Source organism: Schistocerca cancellata, chromosome 2 (assembly GCF_023864275.1).
Source record: "Schistocerca cancellata isolate TAMUIC-IGC-003103 chromosome 2, iqSchCanc2.1, whole genome shotgun sequence".
In the NCBI taxonomy this organism is placed as follows: Eukaryota; Metazoa; Arthropoda; class Insecta; order Orthoptera; family Acrididae; genus Schistocerca; species Schistocerca cancellata.
Window position 1 is genome coordinate 101,981,528 of NC_064627.1, and position 20,026 is coordinate 102,001,553.

Genomic DNA, 20,026 nt, shown 5'->3' on the forward strand with positions numbered 1-20,026 from the left:
TTTATTGAGCTAGAATTTTCTACGAGGGCTATACACAAAGTACATTACGTTTTGGAATTAAAAATAAATAAAGTATTGGTAATTTTTTTATTATATACAGATGAAAGCCACACTTAAATACTACTTTTCTACATAGTTGCCATTTAAATTAAGGCACTTATCGTAGCGGTGGACGAGCTTGGAAATTCCTTTGTCGTAAAATTCGGCCGCCTGCGCCTTCAACCACGTGGTTACCTCTTCTTGAAGCTTTGCGTTGTCATCAAAATGCTGCATAACCAACCACTTCTTCATTGCTGGGAATAAGTGGAAGTCGCTAGGTGCCAGGTCGGGACTGTACAGTGGATGAGGAAACATCTCCCACTTCAAGGATTCGAGAACTTCACGAGTGACATTTGCCGCGTGGGCCCAGGCGTTGCCGTGAATCAGCAAGATCTTTCAGCCCAATTTTCCCCTGTGCTTGTTTTGTATTGCTCTTCTGAGGTTGTGCAGAGTTTGGCAATACCTTTGAGAGTTTATTGTAGTGCCTCTTTCCAGGAAATCCACAAAAATCACACCTTTTCTGTTCCAAAAGACAGTCTCCATCACCTTCCTTGCCGACATTGTCAGAATGCATTTCTTGGGTTTTTGGGGGGAATTTGTGTGCCCCCACTGCATTGACTGCAATTTTGTCTTGCAGTTCACATGCTTAACCCATGTTTCATCACCAATATCGATGTGATCGAGTAATGAGTCGCCATCTTTCTCGTAAGCGTCCAAAAACGTTAATGCTGCAGCCATTCGCTGATTTTTGTGAATCTTTGTCAAGATTTCTAGTATCCATCTTGCACAAAACTTGTGGTAACCAAGCTTTTCGGTAATGATTTCGTGCAACAAACTTCGTGAAATTTGTGGAAAACTCATAGAGAGTTCCGTTATTGTGAAATTACAGTTTTCACGGACCGCGGCATCGCCTTTTTCGACAAGTTCGGCAGTCACTATGCTGGGTCTTCCTCTTCGCTGTTCGTCGTGACCGTTAGTTCGGCCATTTTTAAATTTTATGACCCATTGATGCACTCCACCTTCAGTGATTATGTTGTCCCCATACACTTCACAAAGCTGCCGATAGATTTCTATCGGTGTACAGTTTTTTGCAGTTAGAAACCTTATTACAGCACGCACTTCACACTTCGCGGCATTTTCAATTATCGCTGACATTTCAAACTGTCACAGTAACTCAACGGAGTACAGCGCGAACCTCTCACTAGCAGGATGCCGACTGAGCGGCGGAATGCCATGACACCAAGATGGCTGCGCTAGCCCCACTCCTAATGGACACAAACGAAAACGTAATGTACTTTGTGGATAGCCCTCGTACATCTAAAATTACATTACAATATCTGGTGTTAGTTTTAGAATATCCTGCAGAGACATCTTCATAATGCATGGGTATTTTGTAAGCTGTTAATGAATAAATGTACAGTGTACACACACACACACACATACACTCTCTCTCTCTCTCTCTCTCTCTCTCTCTCTTTCTCTTTCTCTCTCGGGAGAGAAGATGAAAGTACAATATTTCTTCTAGCAAACAGCAATAAGCAGCTCACCAAATGACAATAGGCACCATTTCCATTGTTTAAATGACAGTCATGTGACAACAGAATAAAGTTTTCAATGGTATCAGCCAGCCTGGTCCATGTAAATTGAAATCAATCTCAGTTTTCTGATTTTAATGTACATTTAAGTGCCAATGAAGTAAGTTAAAGCAATTTCTAAAAGAAATGATGGAGCATTGAAAGAAATGTATGTTCATATCAAAACAAAAATTAGAATTAATTGAAAGTTTTGAGACAGGATGAAGCACTGCAAAATGAAGAGCTGATTATTGTATTGGGATCCAGACTGTTCAGGACGTAATAAGAATAAGCAGAAAATACAGGATTTTGTCAAAAAATGTAATTAGCTCTAGACTGTCTGCACAAAAAAACATGAATATATCTACAATTAATGAATGAGATGCTGCTCTTTTGCAATGGTTTAGGCAAAGGTGGCAGGGGTAAAATACAGGGAGCGAAAGGCTATTTACAATTTGTACAGAAACCAGATGGCGGTTATAAGAGTCGAGGGACATGAAAGGTAAGCAGTGGTTTGGGAAGGGAATGAGACAGGGTTGTAGCCTCTCCCCGATGTTATTCAATCTGTATATTGAGCAAGCAGTAAAGGAAACAAAAGAAAAATATGCCGTAGGTATTAAAATCCATGGAGAAGAAATAAAAACTTTGAGGTTTGCCGATGACATTGTAATTCTGTCAGAGACGGCAAAGGACTTGGAAGAGGAGTTGAATGGAATGGACAGCGTCTTGAAAAGAGAATATAAGATGAACATAAACAAAAGTAAAATGAGGATAATGGAATGTAGTCGAATTAAGTCGGGTGAAGCTGAGGGAATCAGATTAGGAAACGAGACACTTAAAGTAGTAAAGGAGTTTTGCTATTTGGGGAGCAAAATAACTGATGATGGTCGAAGTAGAGAGGATATAAAATGTAGACTGGCAATGGCAAGGAAAGCGTTTCTGAAGAAGAGAAATTTGTTAACATTGAGTATAGATTTAAGTGTCAGGAAGTCGATTCTGAAAGTATTTATATGGGGTGTAGCCATGTATGGAAGTGAAACATGGACAATAAATTGTTTGGACAAGAGGAGAATAGAAGCTTTTGAAATGTGGTGCTACAGAAGAATGATGAAGATTAGGTGGGTAGATCACGTAACTAATGAGGAGGTATTGAATAGGATTGAGGAGAAGAGAAGTTTGTGGCATAACTTGACTAGAAGAAGGGATCGGTTGGTACGACATGTCCTGAGGCATCAAGGGATCACAAATGTAGCATTCGAGGGCAGCTGCAGCATGGGGGGTAAAAATCATAGAGGGAGACCAAGTGATGAATACACTAAGCAGATTCAGAAGGATGTAGGTTGCAGTAGGTACTGGGAGATGAAGGAGCTTGCACAGGATAGATTAGCATGGAGAGCTGCATCAAACACGACTGAAGACCACAACAACAACAGGCAAAAACAAGCAGAAGTTATGATTTTTTTGTGTGCGATGTGTGCCAGAAAAGCTAAATTTTTTCATGAAGCACTAGGATAGAAGGAGATAACACCACTTCACATCCCAATGAGAGGATTGTTGTATCTGATGATGGATCATAACTAAGTTTTTACCTCCTAGTGTGGATGCCTCATCTGGGTAGCTAATCATATTCAAACAATAATATTACATTTATGAACTTACTATGCAAGGAGAGCGACTTAGTTCAAATGTTGAAGAAGCCTTAGTTCAAATGTTGCATCAGCTGAATCCTTCCAAGGAGAGTTTGAGAAATTTGTGGAAGAATGGAATTTCACACCTGACTATATTTATAATGCAGACAATAGTGCTCTGTATTTGAAATGTCTACCCACTAGAACCCCTGCTTTTAAGAGCAAAGTTCATGCTCCTGCACATAAGTTGTCTAAAGAACATGTAACAGTTTCATGCACTGCTAATGCCTTTTGGAACCACGAAGTGAGACTACTAGTGATTTGAAAGTAAAAAAAACCTTGAACATATGTGGGTATCACAGCTAAGGACATCCCTGTGCATTATTATAACCAAAAAGGAGCACTGATGGGTAGTAAAATTTTCAAAAGCTGATACCAAGCGCATTTTGTATCACAAGATCAGCGATTTCTGGTGGAGAAAGTGTTTCCACAGATGTCTGTTCTGTTGCTTGATAACACCACTTCACATTCCAATGCGAGGATTGTTGTATCTGATGATGGATCATAACTAAGATTTTACCTCCTAATGTGGATGCCGTTATATAGCCAATGGACCAAGGCTTAATTGCATCAATAAAACAATGCTTCTGGGCAAGTCTGTTGGGAATTCTAGTTGATGAGGATGATTGGTGGCATTGTGGAAGATTGCAATTCTAGATGCAAAACATGGGATTTCTGATTCCTGTCAGGAAGTTGACCAACATGCGCTAGTTTGATTGTGGAGGAAAATTCTTCCAGGAATCGAAGGGAGTGATTTTCAAGGTTTCAGTTATGAGGAAATAACAACTGCACAATTAATGAATCTGGCAGCTGGTTTAATTGACTTTGAAGATATCAGTGAAGAAAACTTGAATGACTGGCTGAAGATTGATGCATGTGAACCTGGCTTCCAGCATAAGTGTGCTGAAAATTGGACTGCTGCTTCACAACAAAACAAAGAAGAAGTCAGTGAATATGAAAGAGAGGATGAAGACATTGACTTTGTCAGTCACTGCAGCACACTGGAATGTGTTGATAGTCTTCTAGATTAATGGGCCAGAGGGAGTTTCAGTACAATGAAATTATTGCTACAAGAAAAATTTGAAATCCTGCAGAGAAAATGTCAACTCCTCTTAGGAGCAGACCAACATCACAGACTATTTTAAGAGACATATGGGCCTATAGTACATATACACAGAACTTGGATAAGGCTGTGCATAAAGAATACATGTTTTAAGATATCTTGATTATTCTTGTTTGTCAATCATACATGCATCTTTCCCCCCACTTTACCCTGAATAATTGGGAGGAGTCTGTATTCATTAACATCATTTGTCTTACCAATAATTCTCCTCTGAAAAATTAGTGCAAAGCATGAATGCAATACTAGGTCCAAAAACAGTCACAGAAATTATGTCAATAGTTTTAACATTAGTAGAGAAAGACAGATATGGGGGTACACATATATTTAATCATCTAAAAGAGCATATTAAATATTATGTGGAAAGTTTAAGACTGACTTTAAGATCTCTTTTTTTCTAACTTGTTCTACTCCATTGGAGAGTATCTCCATTGAAATATTTTGTACTATTCGTATGAATATTTTAGGTTATATTACAAATAATTTATCACTGTAATAAATTAATATTCCATAATTGAAGGGGCCAGTGGAAGAAGATGCTAACCTGCAACACTGTATTTTGACTTGCCACATTTTATATGTTAGAATGTAAACAGAATAACACAAAGCAATTTATATAATGGACAGCATTTTTAACAGTAGATATGGAACTACTTGTTACCAGCATGTGGTGCATTAAAAAATGCAGCAGATAAAGTGATTACATGAATTTTTAATAAATTTAGGGTTAGCACTTTCTTCCACTACACCTCTCAGTTTCATTGCCAAAAATTGGTGCCAAGTATGACTACAATATTAAGACCAGAAACAGTTGCGTTGCACATAAGCGGAAATGTACATTCTTTCCACATTTTGAATAACCCGCACCATGAGACCCACTTATCACAACTAATATAATCCAACAAAAAGTAACTTATCCAATTATCAATACTGAAATATTCATGATATTGGCACTGGCTGTGTAAAATATAGCTGCATGTTGTGGTTTATCTGATATTAACATTTGCCAACTTATTCCTAATTTTTTCATGGTGTTTCTGTTGCATCAATACTTTCGCCTCCACTGTTTGAAGATGAAACTATGGGTGTTCTGGTTGTACATGAAGTACCACTGGGCTATGCCCATCTGACTTCGTAATGCGCTAGGGGTTTTCGTGAAACTGAGATATTGGGGTTGTTTGTGTATTTTCTGTGTTAAGTTTGTGTTTGGTGTTTTATGTATGTGTCACTGGTCTCTCGAGAGGCATGTAAGGGTTAATTTTGGCCATTTGTGAGAAGCTTCTGGTGGTTCGTTTCCTGTTTGTGAAAAGCTTCTGGTGGTTCATTTCCTAAATTTTGTATGAGAAAATGGGGTGAAGTTTGTGTTGTTTCATAAAATTTTATGGATTTCTCTTGAATAAGTGTATAAAAGTTGGGTTGGCCTAGGAAGTCTCTTATGTGCGTGTTGGGGACGTATCTGCCAGCACCAGAGATGACACAGAAAACTTTGTTCTGGAGATGTTGCAGTCGGGAGAGTGCTGTGTCTGATGCCATAGACCATATCTCTGAGCCATACAGGATGACTGGAAGTATGAGCTGGCTCCAAAGAAGGAGTTTGCACTGGATGGTTATACCATTGCCTTTCAGGAGTGGATATAGCCTACAGAAGAGGGCACAGCCCTTGTTTGCAGTGTTAGTGAGGTGCCTGTTCCATGTTAGGTGGCAATCTATTTCAACCCCCAGGTAGATGTTAGAACTTCTCCAAGTTAGCTCTTGGCCGTCAATTGTGAGTTGATGGTTTGGGAGTTTGATTTTAGGGATGAAATAGATTGCTTGGCAGTTTGTAGGGTTGATCTTAATTTTCTATGGTTGCATCATTGGGTTATTTCGTGCAGATGCTGCTGGAGGTGGCAGTGTGTGAGGAGGAGGCTGCAACTCCTTCTGTATATTGCGGTGTCTTATGCATAGAGAGCAATCTCTCTGCCAGTCTGCCTAGGGATGTCATTCATGTATATGGTATAGAGGACATGACCTAAAACTGAGCCTTGTGGGATTCCTGCTGCAATCTGTTGTATCTGGCTGGACTTGTCTCCGTCCCTTACAAAGAACTGACATCCTGTAAGGAAGGAGTCAATGATCCAGGTTATATGAACTGTGCACCCTGTCTGTTCAAGTTTGTACATTAGGCAATCATGCCAGACACAGTCAAATACTTTTGCTATGTCTAGGAACATCACTCCTGTTGCTTGTGTCCTTGGCTTGGGCAGACACATGTTCTACCAAGCAATGGGATTGTTGGACAGAGGAGAGCTCAGTGCGGAAACAAAACTGTTTGGGCATAAGGATGTTGTTTTCAGTCAGGTATTGATGGAGAGGTGAAAGGATTATTAATTCCAGAATTTTACTCAGGCCAGTTAGGAGAGAGATGGGCCTGTAACTTTTGGGAAGGAGCAAGTTTATATTGGGTTTGGATAGCGTGATGACCTTTGCCGTTTTCCACACGAAGATGAAGTATGTTAGTTTCAAGAAGGCACTTTAAATGCTTGCTAGGTAGGATATTGTGGGAGGGGGTAGGTGTTTTAGGAGTGGGGTGCGGACGCAGTCTGGGCCAGGAGCTTTGTGGCTACCCTGCTGCTTGATGAGTGCACATATTGTCGGCTTGTTAATGGGCTTGAATTCTGTCACTGGGCACGTATTTCTTATCTGAGTCACTCGGCCAGTAACTATTCTCTCCTGCCTATTGCTCACCTCATCGTGGATGACAAGAGTCCGGAATTGTGAGTCCAGTGATTTTGCCATTATTTCCACCCTTTCTTGGCAACGGCCTTGCCACAGTGGATACACCGGTTCCCGTGAGAACACCAAAGTTAAGCACTGTCGGGTGTGGCCGGCCCTTGGATGGGTGACCATCCAGCCACCATGCGCTGTTGCCATTTTTTGGGGTGCACTCAGCTTCGTGATGCCAATTGAGGAGCTACTCGACCGAATAGTAGCGGCTCCGGTCAAAGAAAACCATCATAATGACCGGGAGAGTGGTGTGCTGGCCACACGCCCCTCCTATCCGCGTCCTCAGCTGAAGGTGATACGGCGGTCGGATGGTCCCGATGGGCCACTTGTGGCCTGAAGACGGAGTGCTTTTTTTCCACCCTTTCTTGTTCATCGTATGCAAGACTGTTCTTGCCATGGAGCGGCTTGTTTTCTCTGGTGGGATCATTCTGTTGCCAGTTTATTTTCCAGATTTTGTGTCTGGATATGTCTGCTTAGGCGGACCGTAGTTTCTCCTCCCAGCAGCGTCTCCTGTGCTCTTGTAGTCGTTGTCTCACCTGGTCCTCTAGACTCCACAGCAGGCAGCAATTGGCTGGGTCATGGTAGCTTTGTCACAGCCTACACCTCCTGCGTTTGGTGACTATGAGGTCCCAGATGTCAGGGGGCAGTGGACCCTGGCAACAGGATCAGTGGTTTCCTGACACTAGTTGCTCGAGTACAGGCATGAAGGATGCCAGTGAATTTCTCAATGGCTTCATCCATGTCCCCTTCTGTCTGGAGTGAGGGGTTTTCCTCCATGTGCTCTCCCACCAGTTTGTGATTACTTGTGTGTTTGCCATTCTCCCAACATCATCTTTGACACTGGTGAGATCCAGCACAAGAGGACCGTTGTTGGAGTCCAGCTCGTAGTGCACTGTGGCTGCCGCATCTAGATCCAAGTTTTTTGCTACAAAAATATCTAATATATCAAAATTTCTGTCCGCATTGCCAGGAATATGCACAGGCTCATCTGGGTCAATGACACTCAGGGTGGCATGCCGCTTGATGAAGCCCCACAGAGTCCTTCCACTTGCATTCTCGGCACGACAGCCCCAGGCTCTATGTTTTGAATTTAGGTCCCATCCCACCAATACATGTTTGCCAACCTTAAGCAGTGCCTGAAGGTCTTGTGCAGTGATACATGAAGTCGGGAGATGGTACGCCGAAATATCTTGCCAAAGGTTTTGGCCAATTTGATTTCTACAACTGCAGCCTCGATAGTCTGAGTCTGTGGAAGTTCCAAGGATCAGAAGCACCTTCTGCCCTTAACCACTATCGCTGTCCCACCACCTGGGCAGTCCCACAGTCGAACTGGTGGATGGCGTAGTTTCTGACAGTGAATCGGTTGTCGAGCTTCAGGTGTGTTTCTGCCAGACTCATAATATCAATGGCATGCCAGTCTAGATAGTCTCCCAAAATGATTTTGCTGGTTTTAATGCCATTGCCATGTTGCGATTTTTATTCTTGTGGACCTATGGGGATCCATCAAAGCATGCCATTAATGCTGTTGCTCCTTCAGCAGTAATCATGAATTTTGTCAGGGCATCAGGTGGAGCTCGAAGCTTTGCCAAGATGTCCTTAAATGTGTTGAAGAGGTTCATGATGCTGAATTCTGAAAGCAGTTGCTGCAGCTCTCTCAGCTCATCAAGGAACGTCGCCAGTTGAGTGCTGGGAGAAGACTGTGACTGTGTGGTAGCAGCCTCCATGCCCTGGAATTGGGAGGGCTGTGGTGGTGGGGTACGTGATGGCCAGGCAGCAACAGCCATCAGGGTGCGTGGTAGGGGAAGTGATGGGTAAGAGTCTGGCCCTGGTATTTTTGGTCTGCAACTTTTGACAGCAGCAGAGCTCGTGCCTGTGGCTGTACTGTGGGAGCAAAGCTTGTGGTCATTGCCGCGGCTGCAGTAGCAATTCGTGGGGATGATTGTGGGAGACAGCTCACCATCAGCTTCAGTCTGTAGGGCAGCGGCTGCAGTTTGCCGGATGGCTGTTGCCGCAGAGAGCGCATTTTACTGGCATGTCCCGTTTCTTGGCACATGTGTTGCTGAGATGGGGGCCGGTGCAGTTTACGAACTTCGGCGAGTGGTTACAGTTTCCGGCACTGTGGAAGAGCTGTTGGCACTGGTGACCCTGTACAGGACCTTCAGGCTGCTGATATTTTTCAATTGTGACTCTGCAATGCAGAATAAGCCTTATCATGTACACTCTGTGGTTTTTCTGGTTGAGGTGGGGAATGACCTTGAAGGACGTGCGCTTCTTGCGACCTCCAGGTTTTGCCGGGTCAGAGGCATGCGTTTCTTGTCTGACCTATATGACCTTGAACTTGTGGAAGATGAGGCCCACCTTGATTTCCACTGGATTTGTGTCACGGGGAAGACCTTTCATCACTACCTTGAATGTGTCTCATTCCTACATTGGATACTTGTGATGGGGGATGTTATGGTCTTTGAAAGTAATCTTTTATTGTTCTGTAGTCTGGATGTGAGGATACCTGAAACTTTACCGATGAGCCCCTGCATGACATGTACAGGCCACCTTTTAACATCAGTGCTGTCTCCTTGATTACTTTCATAGTGCCATTTTGCATGGTAGCTATGATGGGAGGGATCTTGTCCCTCTTCTGTTTAGGCTGGGTCCCTGATGTGGAGGATTCGTTCTTCTTCACCAGAACGGAATATTTCAGTCTATCAGGGAAAACACCGTGCTCCAAAGAGCTATTACATACGTCGCTGAGAATCCTACTTATCTGTGGGGAACAAGCTTTAAGTACCTTGCTGGAAATGCCATCAATTCCGTAAGAGCTTTCACTTTTCAGTGAGTTTATTATTTTCAGAGGGAATTACACTTGTTTCAAACTGCACAGGTATGGCCTCTTCTATTAGTAGCCTTGCCTCTTGTAGTGAAGATCTAGATTCTATTTTCTCCATTTAAAAAATGATTATAGAAAATATTTTCAGTTTCTGATTGTTTGTTAGTACACTTGTCATTCAGTTTTATGGCACTAAAGTCTTCCTGTGCCCTTGGTTTTCCTGTTTCCCTTTCAATAATATTCCAAATTGCTTTAATTTTATTATCAGAGTTACTGATCTCAGACATGATACACATGCTTTCGGACTTTTTAATAACTTTTCTTAGTACCACACAATAGTTTTTATAATATTGAACAATTTCGGGGTCAGTACTCCCTCTTGCTGTTAGATACAGTTCTCTTTTACGGTTGCAAGATATTCTTATTCCTTTAGTTAGCCAAGGTTTTTTTTATATGTTTTCTTGGAATTATGTTTAACTATTTTCTTGGGAAAACAATTTTCAAATACCCTTAAAAATGTATCGTGAAGTAAGTTATATTTCAAGTTTGCATCGGGTTCCTTATACACTTCATCCCAGTCTAGCTGCTGTAGGCTTTCCCTAAAGTTTGCAATATTTATATTGTTAATTGAACGCACTGCTTTGAAAGTCTGATTTGATATACTGCATGGAGCTATGTCATGTACTGTAACTAGCTGTGCACAATGATCTGACTAACACTGCCAAGGGGCACTGGATGTTCATTTGTTGGCACCATTAGGTCTCTCTGATCAGCACCAGCCCTAGCATAAAACGCATGCGGGTATCTTGGTAGTACCACAGGCCCAGGTGTAGGAATTTCCTTAGTCTTGGAGGAGCAGGAACGATGCCCTGTGGCAGTTTCTGACTGGCACACATTGGTGGCAGATTAGACAACTCCAAACAAGAACAGCATGACCCCCGCTATCTCCGTGCTGCCAGTAAACCAACTGCAGCTGCACCACAAAGGGACCACGCCTAGGTCCTACCACGACAAATTTGCTGTGCACACGCAAGTCATGTGCTTCCTCACATGACAGTTCTGCTGCTCTGTGAATACACAGTGCACATGACGAATTTTGCTTCACTACGGCAAGTGTAGTGTGCCCAAAGAACAGCAGTGAGCAGCACAGGAGCAGCTCACTATGAGTCCTGCCCCTTGAATGCTGTTTGAAGTGCACCTTCTTTTTAACTATGTATAATAAGGCCTTGGGCAGTACTTTATAAGAAAATGGGCAGCACTGAAATCTCTGTTATTATTATTAAACTCTTTAAAATAAGGTCCTTAAATTTTGTTTACATTTTCATCATGTAATATTTTTGTGGTTGTCATGCCCCATTTTTAATTCATAGTGTACCTGAAGGTCATGTGTATTTGCCTGAAATACAATACACTTTTTTTCTGTACTTTCCAATTTATAGCAACTCAGTATTTTACACTTTTTTTGCTATATTATGTTATTTTATTCACTTTTTTTTCTAATGTACTATGATTATTTTCTTTCTAGACTGATGGCAGTCCAGTGGCACTATTCAACCTTTTTGTACAAATTGTAAGAGACCAGCTGCACATTGTTCTTGCAATGAGCCCAATTGGTGATGGATTTAGAAATAGCATTAGAAAGTTTCCAGCAATAATTAACTGCTGCACCATTGACTGGTTCCAGGTAATGCAGTTCATAGGTTATTTTTAAGTGTTGAATAACAAATTTTTCTTAGGTCGGCCTAGGAACACTTTTATTATGAACGTATGAAGAAAGTGATGCTTTTGTAATGATTGATTGTCTTATTGACATCAAGATAGTCATGTCATTTCATAGAATTTCTTGAATATATATGTCTTGAATTTGTCACTATATGATGTTTGTAATTTCCTCAATATTTATTAGAGAGACATCAGAATCTATGCACATTTAAACATAAGTCAATCAGAAACTTGATCATCAGTGCATTTTTATTTATTTATTATTTTTTCCCAACTCCTAATCTAAAGAATGGTCTGTTTAATTCCTCTCCAGCAGTATCCAAAAAGAACTGGATAAAGCATTTGCAGTGGTCTTCAATTTCAATTCAGTTTTCACAAGAAGTTAAACTGCATTATCATATTGGGGACCATTAGCCATTTGATAGCCACTGTTGAATAAATGCATTATGATCATCAATTATATGTGTGATAGTTCTCATACATGTTTTCCAGTGTCACCTATCAACCTTCACTTAGTTTGTTTCCTTGATCATTTCTATGTCTTAGAATCCAACTAAGGACTTCATTCATTCAGCTAATCTCCATTCACTTGGCTACATGCCATGCCCATCTCCATTTCATTTTCATTACAGTCATAAATGTGGCTTTCACTTCACTTTGTTCTTTGACCTATTTATGTGTTTTCCTGTCCCTTCCAGTCATCTGTAACTCTCCTTTGTCCACTGACTAAAATTTTGTTACAGAACAGGTTTTATGAAGTCAGTGTCTTACAACCAGATCAGAATTGGCAGAATACATGAATTGCACTCATTCCATTTCAGACACACCAGAAGATTACTTTAAAGAGAATTGAGTTCAGTTTGGCAAAATTTCTTCAGAGTGTTTGCACTTTTCTGTTTAGTTTTTTGTTATCTATCCAAGCTTTAACTGCTCCAAATACAAAAGCCTGTCAACAAGTTTTTATGATCTTTAGTTAGTTAGCAAAATTTTTATTTCTGTTTGTTCATTTCACTTGAGAAGATATTATTTTAGTCTTATTATAAACAATTCTGTCTCCCTCTGAGATGTGCACCGTAAACTCATCCACTCACATTAGATAGTCCTAGAAAATTGAGAAATATTACTTCAAAAAATTGATGGAGTTCTTGAAAGTGAATAGTGGAACAAAGCTATACAGATTCATATGTATAGAGGAATAGTTCCCTTTTCTCTCTTCTTAACATGTTGACTGCCACAAAGGTGTGTGTCTGCTGGTGGCCTCTGCAGAGCATCACAACTGACATCCATCACAATGTATGTGGCAGTCAACATGGTTTAGACATTAAGAAGTTTATAATGCAGCACTGTAGTCAAATTTGAAGTGAGGCCTTCTCTCACCACTGAACAAAGTGCAAAATTTTTTAGGTGTTTTGGATAGAAGTGGGCAAAACTGTTCTATTCAGAGATTGGATCAGAACTGGTCACTCACTGGAATGAACTAGCCCTTTTTCTTGATTCAGCACTCATCATTCACTCACGAAAATAAGTAAAAGGAAGGTACATTGCCTTTTTAAATCAGGTCACTAAAGCTGTATTTTTATCTGATTTGGTCCTATTTTGAAATCCTGTATAAAGAGGAGGAATAAATTTGCATTTTGTCCGAAGTAATTTTCAGATACAAAAGTTTTAAATATTGTCTGCAGCAGAAGTTATAAATAGTACAACAAAAACCTTAATATTTTTTATCAAGTAGAAAAATTTCAAGATAAGATAAGATACTTTATTGTCACATAACATGTTTTTATACAATCATTCGATTGAGAACATTGGAGACTCATCAGTCTTTAACCTAAGTTGTTACAGTATTTTATACACTACAGGAAATATGTAATACATACATTGCTTATTATAATAAAAATATATCATTATATTTCAAATCTTTTCGTAACTCGTCGAATCGTTACCATAGACTTCACACACCTATATGAAGTATGGATGTACTGAACGGAATACAAACCGCCTTTCAAACTATAATTCTATATATAAACATGAATATACAGTGAACGTGTATACTTTGTATCTATATGGCTTTGAAAGTATGTCAATTGTACTTGTATCCTTACTCCCTATTCCTATTTATAAATTCTTCTAAACTATAACATTTGCTTTTTATTCATTTAGAAATTCTTCTAGACTATAATAACATTTGCTTTTTAGGTATATGCTAATGGTACGAATGTGGATTCCCCAAATATTGACCTTATCTTATTTCTGATCTTCAGAGCTATGTAATATGGAGTATTTTCATATAATGTGAGTCTGTGACAAGGTAGCATGTATTTCAATTCTATTCAAAGAGTTTTTTTTTTATAAGATTCAAAGGAGGTTTGTCTTTTCAGTCCCCCAAAAATTATTCCATATCTTGTAACTGTTATGAAATAAGTGTGATATACAATTTTCTTCACCATTAAATCTGTTACTTTGTTTAGTACCCTCATTGCATAAAGTCAACTATTTAATCTCTTCAGTAAACTGTCCACGTGGTTGGTCCATTGCAAGTTTTTATTTAAAGTTATCCCAAGAAATTTTACAGAATCAACTGTGGCCGGTTCTTTACCTTTACCTGAATATTCTATCTGTGATATACATTCAATAGTTTGTTTCATCCTGAAGTGTATGATTTGGGTTTTTTCAAGATTTAATTTCATAGCATTAATTTTCATTCATTGTTTAAGTTCTTGTAGAGTTTGTTTCGTTGTCCATACTAATTCTTCAGTGTTTTTGCAGCAGACTACAGCAGATGAGTCATCTGTGTAAAGTATTGTATCTGTATTTACTTTGCTAGGCATGTCATTTATGTAATATAAGAACAGAAGTGGTCCTAATATTGAGCCCTGGGACACTCCTGCTTGTATTTCTTTCCAGCTAGAGCAAGTTTTCTCTCCATTTTGATGTATCACCACCCTTTGGTGTCTGTTTTTTAGATAATATGAAAACCATCTTATAGATTTTCCATGGAAGCCATAGGTACCCAATTTTTGGAGCAGTAGCTTATGGTTTACTGTGTCATATGCCTTTGATAGGCCACAAAAAATAGCAGATACACTTTGTTGTCGAGGCATTTACTTACTTTAGAGATTAGTTCATTTACAGCTTGTAAAGTGTTTCGTCCCTTCATAAACCCATATTGGTTATTGAGAATAATATTACCTTCTTTATTGTACTTTTCTGATTGATTACATACTATTTGTTCAACTATTTTATAGAAAACTGGGAGTATAGACACTGGCTGGAAATTTATTAAATCATCTTGTTTTCCCTTTTTGGACAGACTTCAGCATATTTCAGTCTGTCTGGAAAGCAGCCCTCATCAAATAATTGCTTTATTGTTTTACAGAGTTGAGGTTTAATGCTGTCACTTCCTGCCTTTATGATATTTGTTGGAATTTAATCCCAGCCCATAGATTTAAGATTTTTTAGGGATTGTATGATGTTAGCTCCTTCCTGACATGATACTGCAGTAAATTTAAACTCTCTTGATTCTTGCAGTACTGCATCAGGTCTTATTTGTGGAGGCAAGAAGTTATGAATTTTGTTTGTGGTTGTGAAGTACTTATTAAATTCTTCACAGATGTGCTGATGGTTAGTAACAGTACTCCCACCAATTTCTAGTTTGTAATTAAAATGTTATGTTTCTTCAATACCTGTTTCTTTCTTGACAACCTGCCTTACTGCTTTTGATTTATTTGAGGCATTAGCTATATATACTGTTTGCTATTTGTTTTGCTTGTTTAACCACCCGATCAAATATTTTTTTGTATTTGATTTTGTACCTAATAAATTCAGCATCATGGTTGGTTTTTGCTTCATAATAAATTCAGCATCATGGTTGGTTTTTGCTTCCTTATGCATTTCCCTCTTTCTAATACTAGAGATTCTGATACCTTCCGTAATCCGTGTGTTACTTTTATTGCATTTATCACTTGTTGATATGAGGGGAAAGCATTCATTGAAAATGTTCTTGAATTCAGATATGAAAGTGTTGTAATTATTGTTTACTGAACACTGGTTGCTGAAGGTCCAGTGGGTTTCCTTTAATTTCAAGATAAATGTGTGTATATTTGGCTGGCTGAAATTTCTGACCAATTTTACTGTGGGCCTATATGTTTTGTCTATGTATGGCAATGACATAAAAAGTGCTGAGTGATCAGATATTCCTATTTCTAATTCATGTTTTTCTGTATTCCCATAATTTTTGCTGCTCACTATATTATTAATGCTTGTGGCAGAAGAGGCTGTTACCCTGGTGTACTCAGTAAAATTTAGTGTTAAGCAGTTTGTAGCCAGCAAATCCTTCAGGATGGTAACAAATCTGTTTTTGTCTCTTATATCTATATTAAAATCAGAACAAATTAAAATCTTTTTATATGATTTCCCTACCTGAAACCTACTTAGCAGAGTTTCAAATTTCTTTAGAAATGCCCTAGTAGCCCAATATTTCGGGACATGATATATGCTTACGATTAGTAAACTGTATTCAGACAGCTCAATGCAACAGCTTTCGAATACCTGTTCCTCATTTAAACAATCGAAAGTCATTTTGGCTTCAAAGTTTTGTGTTTGTTCCACTGATGTACATGATCCCCATATCCTTTTTTTCTGCAAAAACTCGATGCTAACTTGTACCCTGAGAGTGAATTTAGCAGCTTGACATTGTCCCATTTAAGCCAATGTTCATTCAGACATTTGACTTTTACAGAGTTTATTTGCCCCAAGAGTATTTCTAAGTCATATAGTTTGTTCCTCTTTCTCCCGACACACCACCTATATTTGAGTGCATTATGAAGCTATTTTTACTGACTGAAGAACTTACAGTATCTATTAAACTGTCAACAAAGTTTACACCTATGTGAGTCTTTACTGCTAATATATGGTCCCTCTCTTTGTTAGTTTTTTCAGACCTAATTCCATAGGAATTGGTCCACTGTATTAGTTTCCCTGTGAAGGAGCTTCCATTGCAATAACAGGTCTGTTTTTGTTATCATGAGATATCTGTTCAAGTACATCATTAATGCTCGCAGTTAATCTTTTCATACCATGTTTGTTGTGATGCATTCCATGGCATTTCTTTCGTAAGTATCAATATCTATGTGGTTTACATTTACAAATTTGGCACAAAAACTTTTTAACTTATTAATTCATTCATCAAATTTCTTCGTTAACACACAACCAGTCCGGAAGATCATACCTTTGTGGGAGTGTTGTTACAATTACGTTTGTTAAATGCAGGAACCGCAGCACTATGATCAGCTTCTTAACAAAGGCCGTGGCTTCATTTCTGTAAACGTTGTTTGCACCTCCTATTATCACCACACTGTCTTTTTTTGTGAGTTCTGAGCAATTTTCATTAACACTTTTAACTACATTATCAAAACTGGCACCAGGCTTTACAATGCCTTGTTGTGACCGTGACTGTTGCCGAATATTTTCACCTTCTTCTTCTGTTGTATCTTCTTTGTAGAATCATTTTTACACGAGGCTGAGAAGACTTCTTTCGACGTTTCTTTATGTCCATAATCTTCCTTAATCAAGAAATCATCTTCTCTTACCGAGAAGGAGTCTGGTTTGTTTACACCTGGTTCCTTGTATTGAAGCTGTACCTCTGCACCACATATACACTTATTCTTTAGAGTAGCGTATTTGTTGTTTAGAGTAAGTAAATCACTTTGAAGTACTCTGATTTTTTTTGTCTTTTTCCTTTATGGCATTTTTAAATTTTTTTTCCACAGCTTCACTAACACACATGAAACAAGTCCATGTGTAGTCCTCGTTTACAAATTTTATGCTTCATTTAGCGCACTTCTCATGGAATCAGCGATGACAGCCTTTACACCGAATACATTTAATCACCTTTTTGTTGCACATCTTACAATTGTTAACACTTTTATAGGCACATTTATCAGAGCTGTCCTCATTTAGTGTTTTACCATGCAGTGCCATCTTTGCAAACTTGAAAACTGTTGTTATATTTAGAGACTTTTAGTGGAAAAAAATAAGAATTATTACTACTGTATTGAAGTGTATCTGCAGTAGTCATTTACAGTCAGTATTATGATGTATGTTCCCATAAAGGAAAAATTAATCAATATTGTCATTTATAAATAAAATTTGACCCATTTTAGTCAACATGAGTCTCTTCCTCTTCTTATTGCACATTTGTCCTGCTTTTGAAAATATTCATTCACTGGCCACTGATGTTGCTCTGATACATAATACTTTTAGAACCAATTGATGCACCACAAGCCACAGCAATTTTCTTGTTGCCCATCAGTTTAATGGATTTCTATTTCTACGCAAATATCCCTTCATCAACAGTTCAACAATTTCCACACTTTCTGGGTCATGACTTGCTTGAAGCAAGTTTCAGGGAACTCCTCCCAGATTGAGAATGTTTCTTGTGTTGCGGTGGTAATTGGCTGAGAAAAGAGCTTTGTTTTGTTGTTGTTGTTGTTTCTGAACAACCAACATTTCCATTTTCACAGTAGCCTTCAAGTAGCATTCCTGAAATGTTTTGTCATCTGAAAACCATTGCCTTTGAATCAGGGGTCCAGTAATGTTGCCTGAATAATCAGTTTGGTACTGGAGATAAGCCTTTAAGCAAATTATCAACCAATGACTATTTCTTGAGGATATTCTTTATTTTTGTCTTTAAAAGATTTTAGTTGCCATTCCATTAATCTTGGCAAGATTTTCATTTTTAAAAGTGAAACTGTTTTCTCTGAGGACACTTCTTTGGTTACCTCATCGAAAACTTCCAAAATCTGTAAAGCCTGTTGCACTATCTCCCAGTCTGTACCTTTTAAGTTTAAGGTGATCAATTTTCCACCTAAAATAGTAAGGCAAGAAATTATGGGTTCTTTATTTAAAGTAAGTCTTTGCAACAGTGTTCCATTTGGATGGGACACCTTGTTTCAGTTTCAGTCAGTCCTCTTTTAGTTTTTCTTGCATTTCAGAAAGTTTGCTTAAAGCAGATGGTCTCTCCTCAAGAAACATAACAACTCATTTGACCTCATCAATGGTTTTTTTGTATGGACTTCTGAACTGCATGTTGCGCAGTGAGGTTCAAGAATGTGCAAAGCATAAGCTATGTGGAAGTGTCAGAAGCATGGCAGTTAATTTCATATTGACACATTTTCTGTTATTATGGAAGTGATTTTAAAACTGATTTTGTATTTGGGATAAAAGACTTTACCCAGTTTGAGATGTTTTCTGCAATGTGTCTTGTCTTGAAACTGTGAGCACTCTGAAACATATGACTTTAGTCCACTCTTCTCATTTATGAAATGTGCAGTGAGTGCATAGAACCTAATGTTATTTATACTCATCCATGCATCAGATGTAACGCAAATTGCCTTTGCAGTGGTCAAATCATTTTTAATTTTTTTTAAATAACTCATGTTGCAAATTGGGCATTAAAGAGTTTCACAATGTTTTCCGACTTGATTAATTATAGTTTGGGCAAAGCATATATCAAATTCTTTCTCTTCAACTGTAGAGAAAGAATGGTATTCTCTGCAAATCATTTTTAAAAGCTTTACATCTAATGCCACACTTTTATTTAATGTGAGCAACTTTATAATATTAAAAAAATTACTTATTGGTTGTTCTAAATGAAAGGGAGTTGACAGTGTGGGCACCACAAAAGGAAATAAATGAGGGCCTGGTCCACAACCTGATGACACTCATGAACTGGATACAACTTGAGAATCAATATGCCTTTCTGGGAGCATACCTTCACCTTAGGTGTAAGCAGATATCAGCAAGGACGATTCACAAGAAATTATTTCTCGAATTCCTGTATTGATTGATGGTGAATTTGATCGGCTTCCTGACCTACATCATTCCAGGGGTACTGTAGAATGCTTCGATCTTATATGTCTCTTCAGGTGTGATGATGAGCCAGAGGCCTGGGTAATTATCTGCCGACAACAGCGGAATTTTCATTTTTCTTCCACTTTGTTAAAATGGTACCAAATATGACTCGTAATTCTTCTAGGCAAAGGCAATGTGGATGACATATTGTTGTGCAGCACTGAAAAGTACACTGACAAAATTAAAGTATTTACTATTAACTCAGCCATTTTGAATCATGAAAGCTTAAAGTGAGAACAAATATGCATGCAGAACTTTCTATTACGAGAAGTTATAAAGTTGGATATAGAATTTTGTAATCTGCAAAACCTAGACCCACAGTCAAAAAGTTTGTATCATGTATAAAAAGGTCTGAAACAGTCATAGTGATTAAGGTACTCAG

General features: G+C 38.7%; 1 protein-coding gene across 1 annotated transcript in view; it reads left to right on the top strand.

Annotated features, from left to right (window-relative positions):
* LOC126161364 (dynein axonemal heavy chain 7) overlaps nucleotides 1-20,026 on the top strand; it is a 1,035,864-nt gene that overhangs the window by 622,300 nt on the left and 393,538 nt on the right. The window contains exon 38 of the mRNA XM_049917134.1: nucleotides 11,537-11,695. Within this exon, the coding sequence (XP_049773091.1) occupies nucleotides 11,537-11,695 (159 nt within the window). The remainder of the gene's footprint in view (nucleotides 1-11,536; nucleotides 11,696-20,026) is intronic.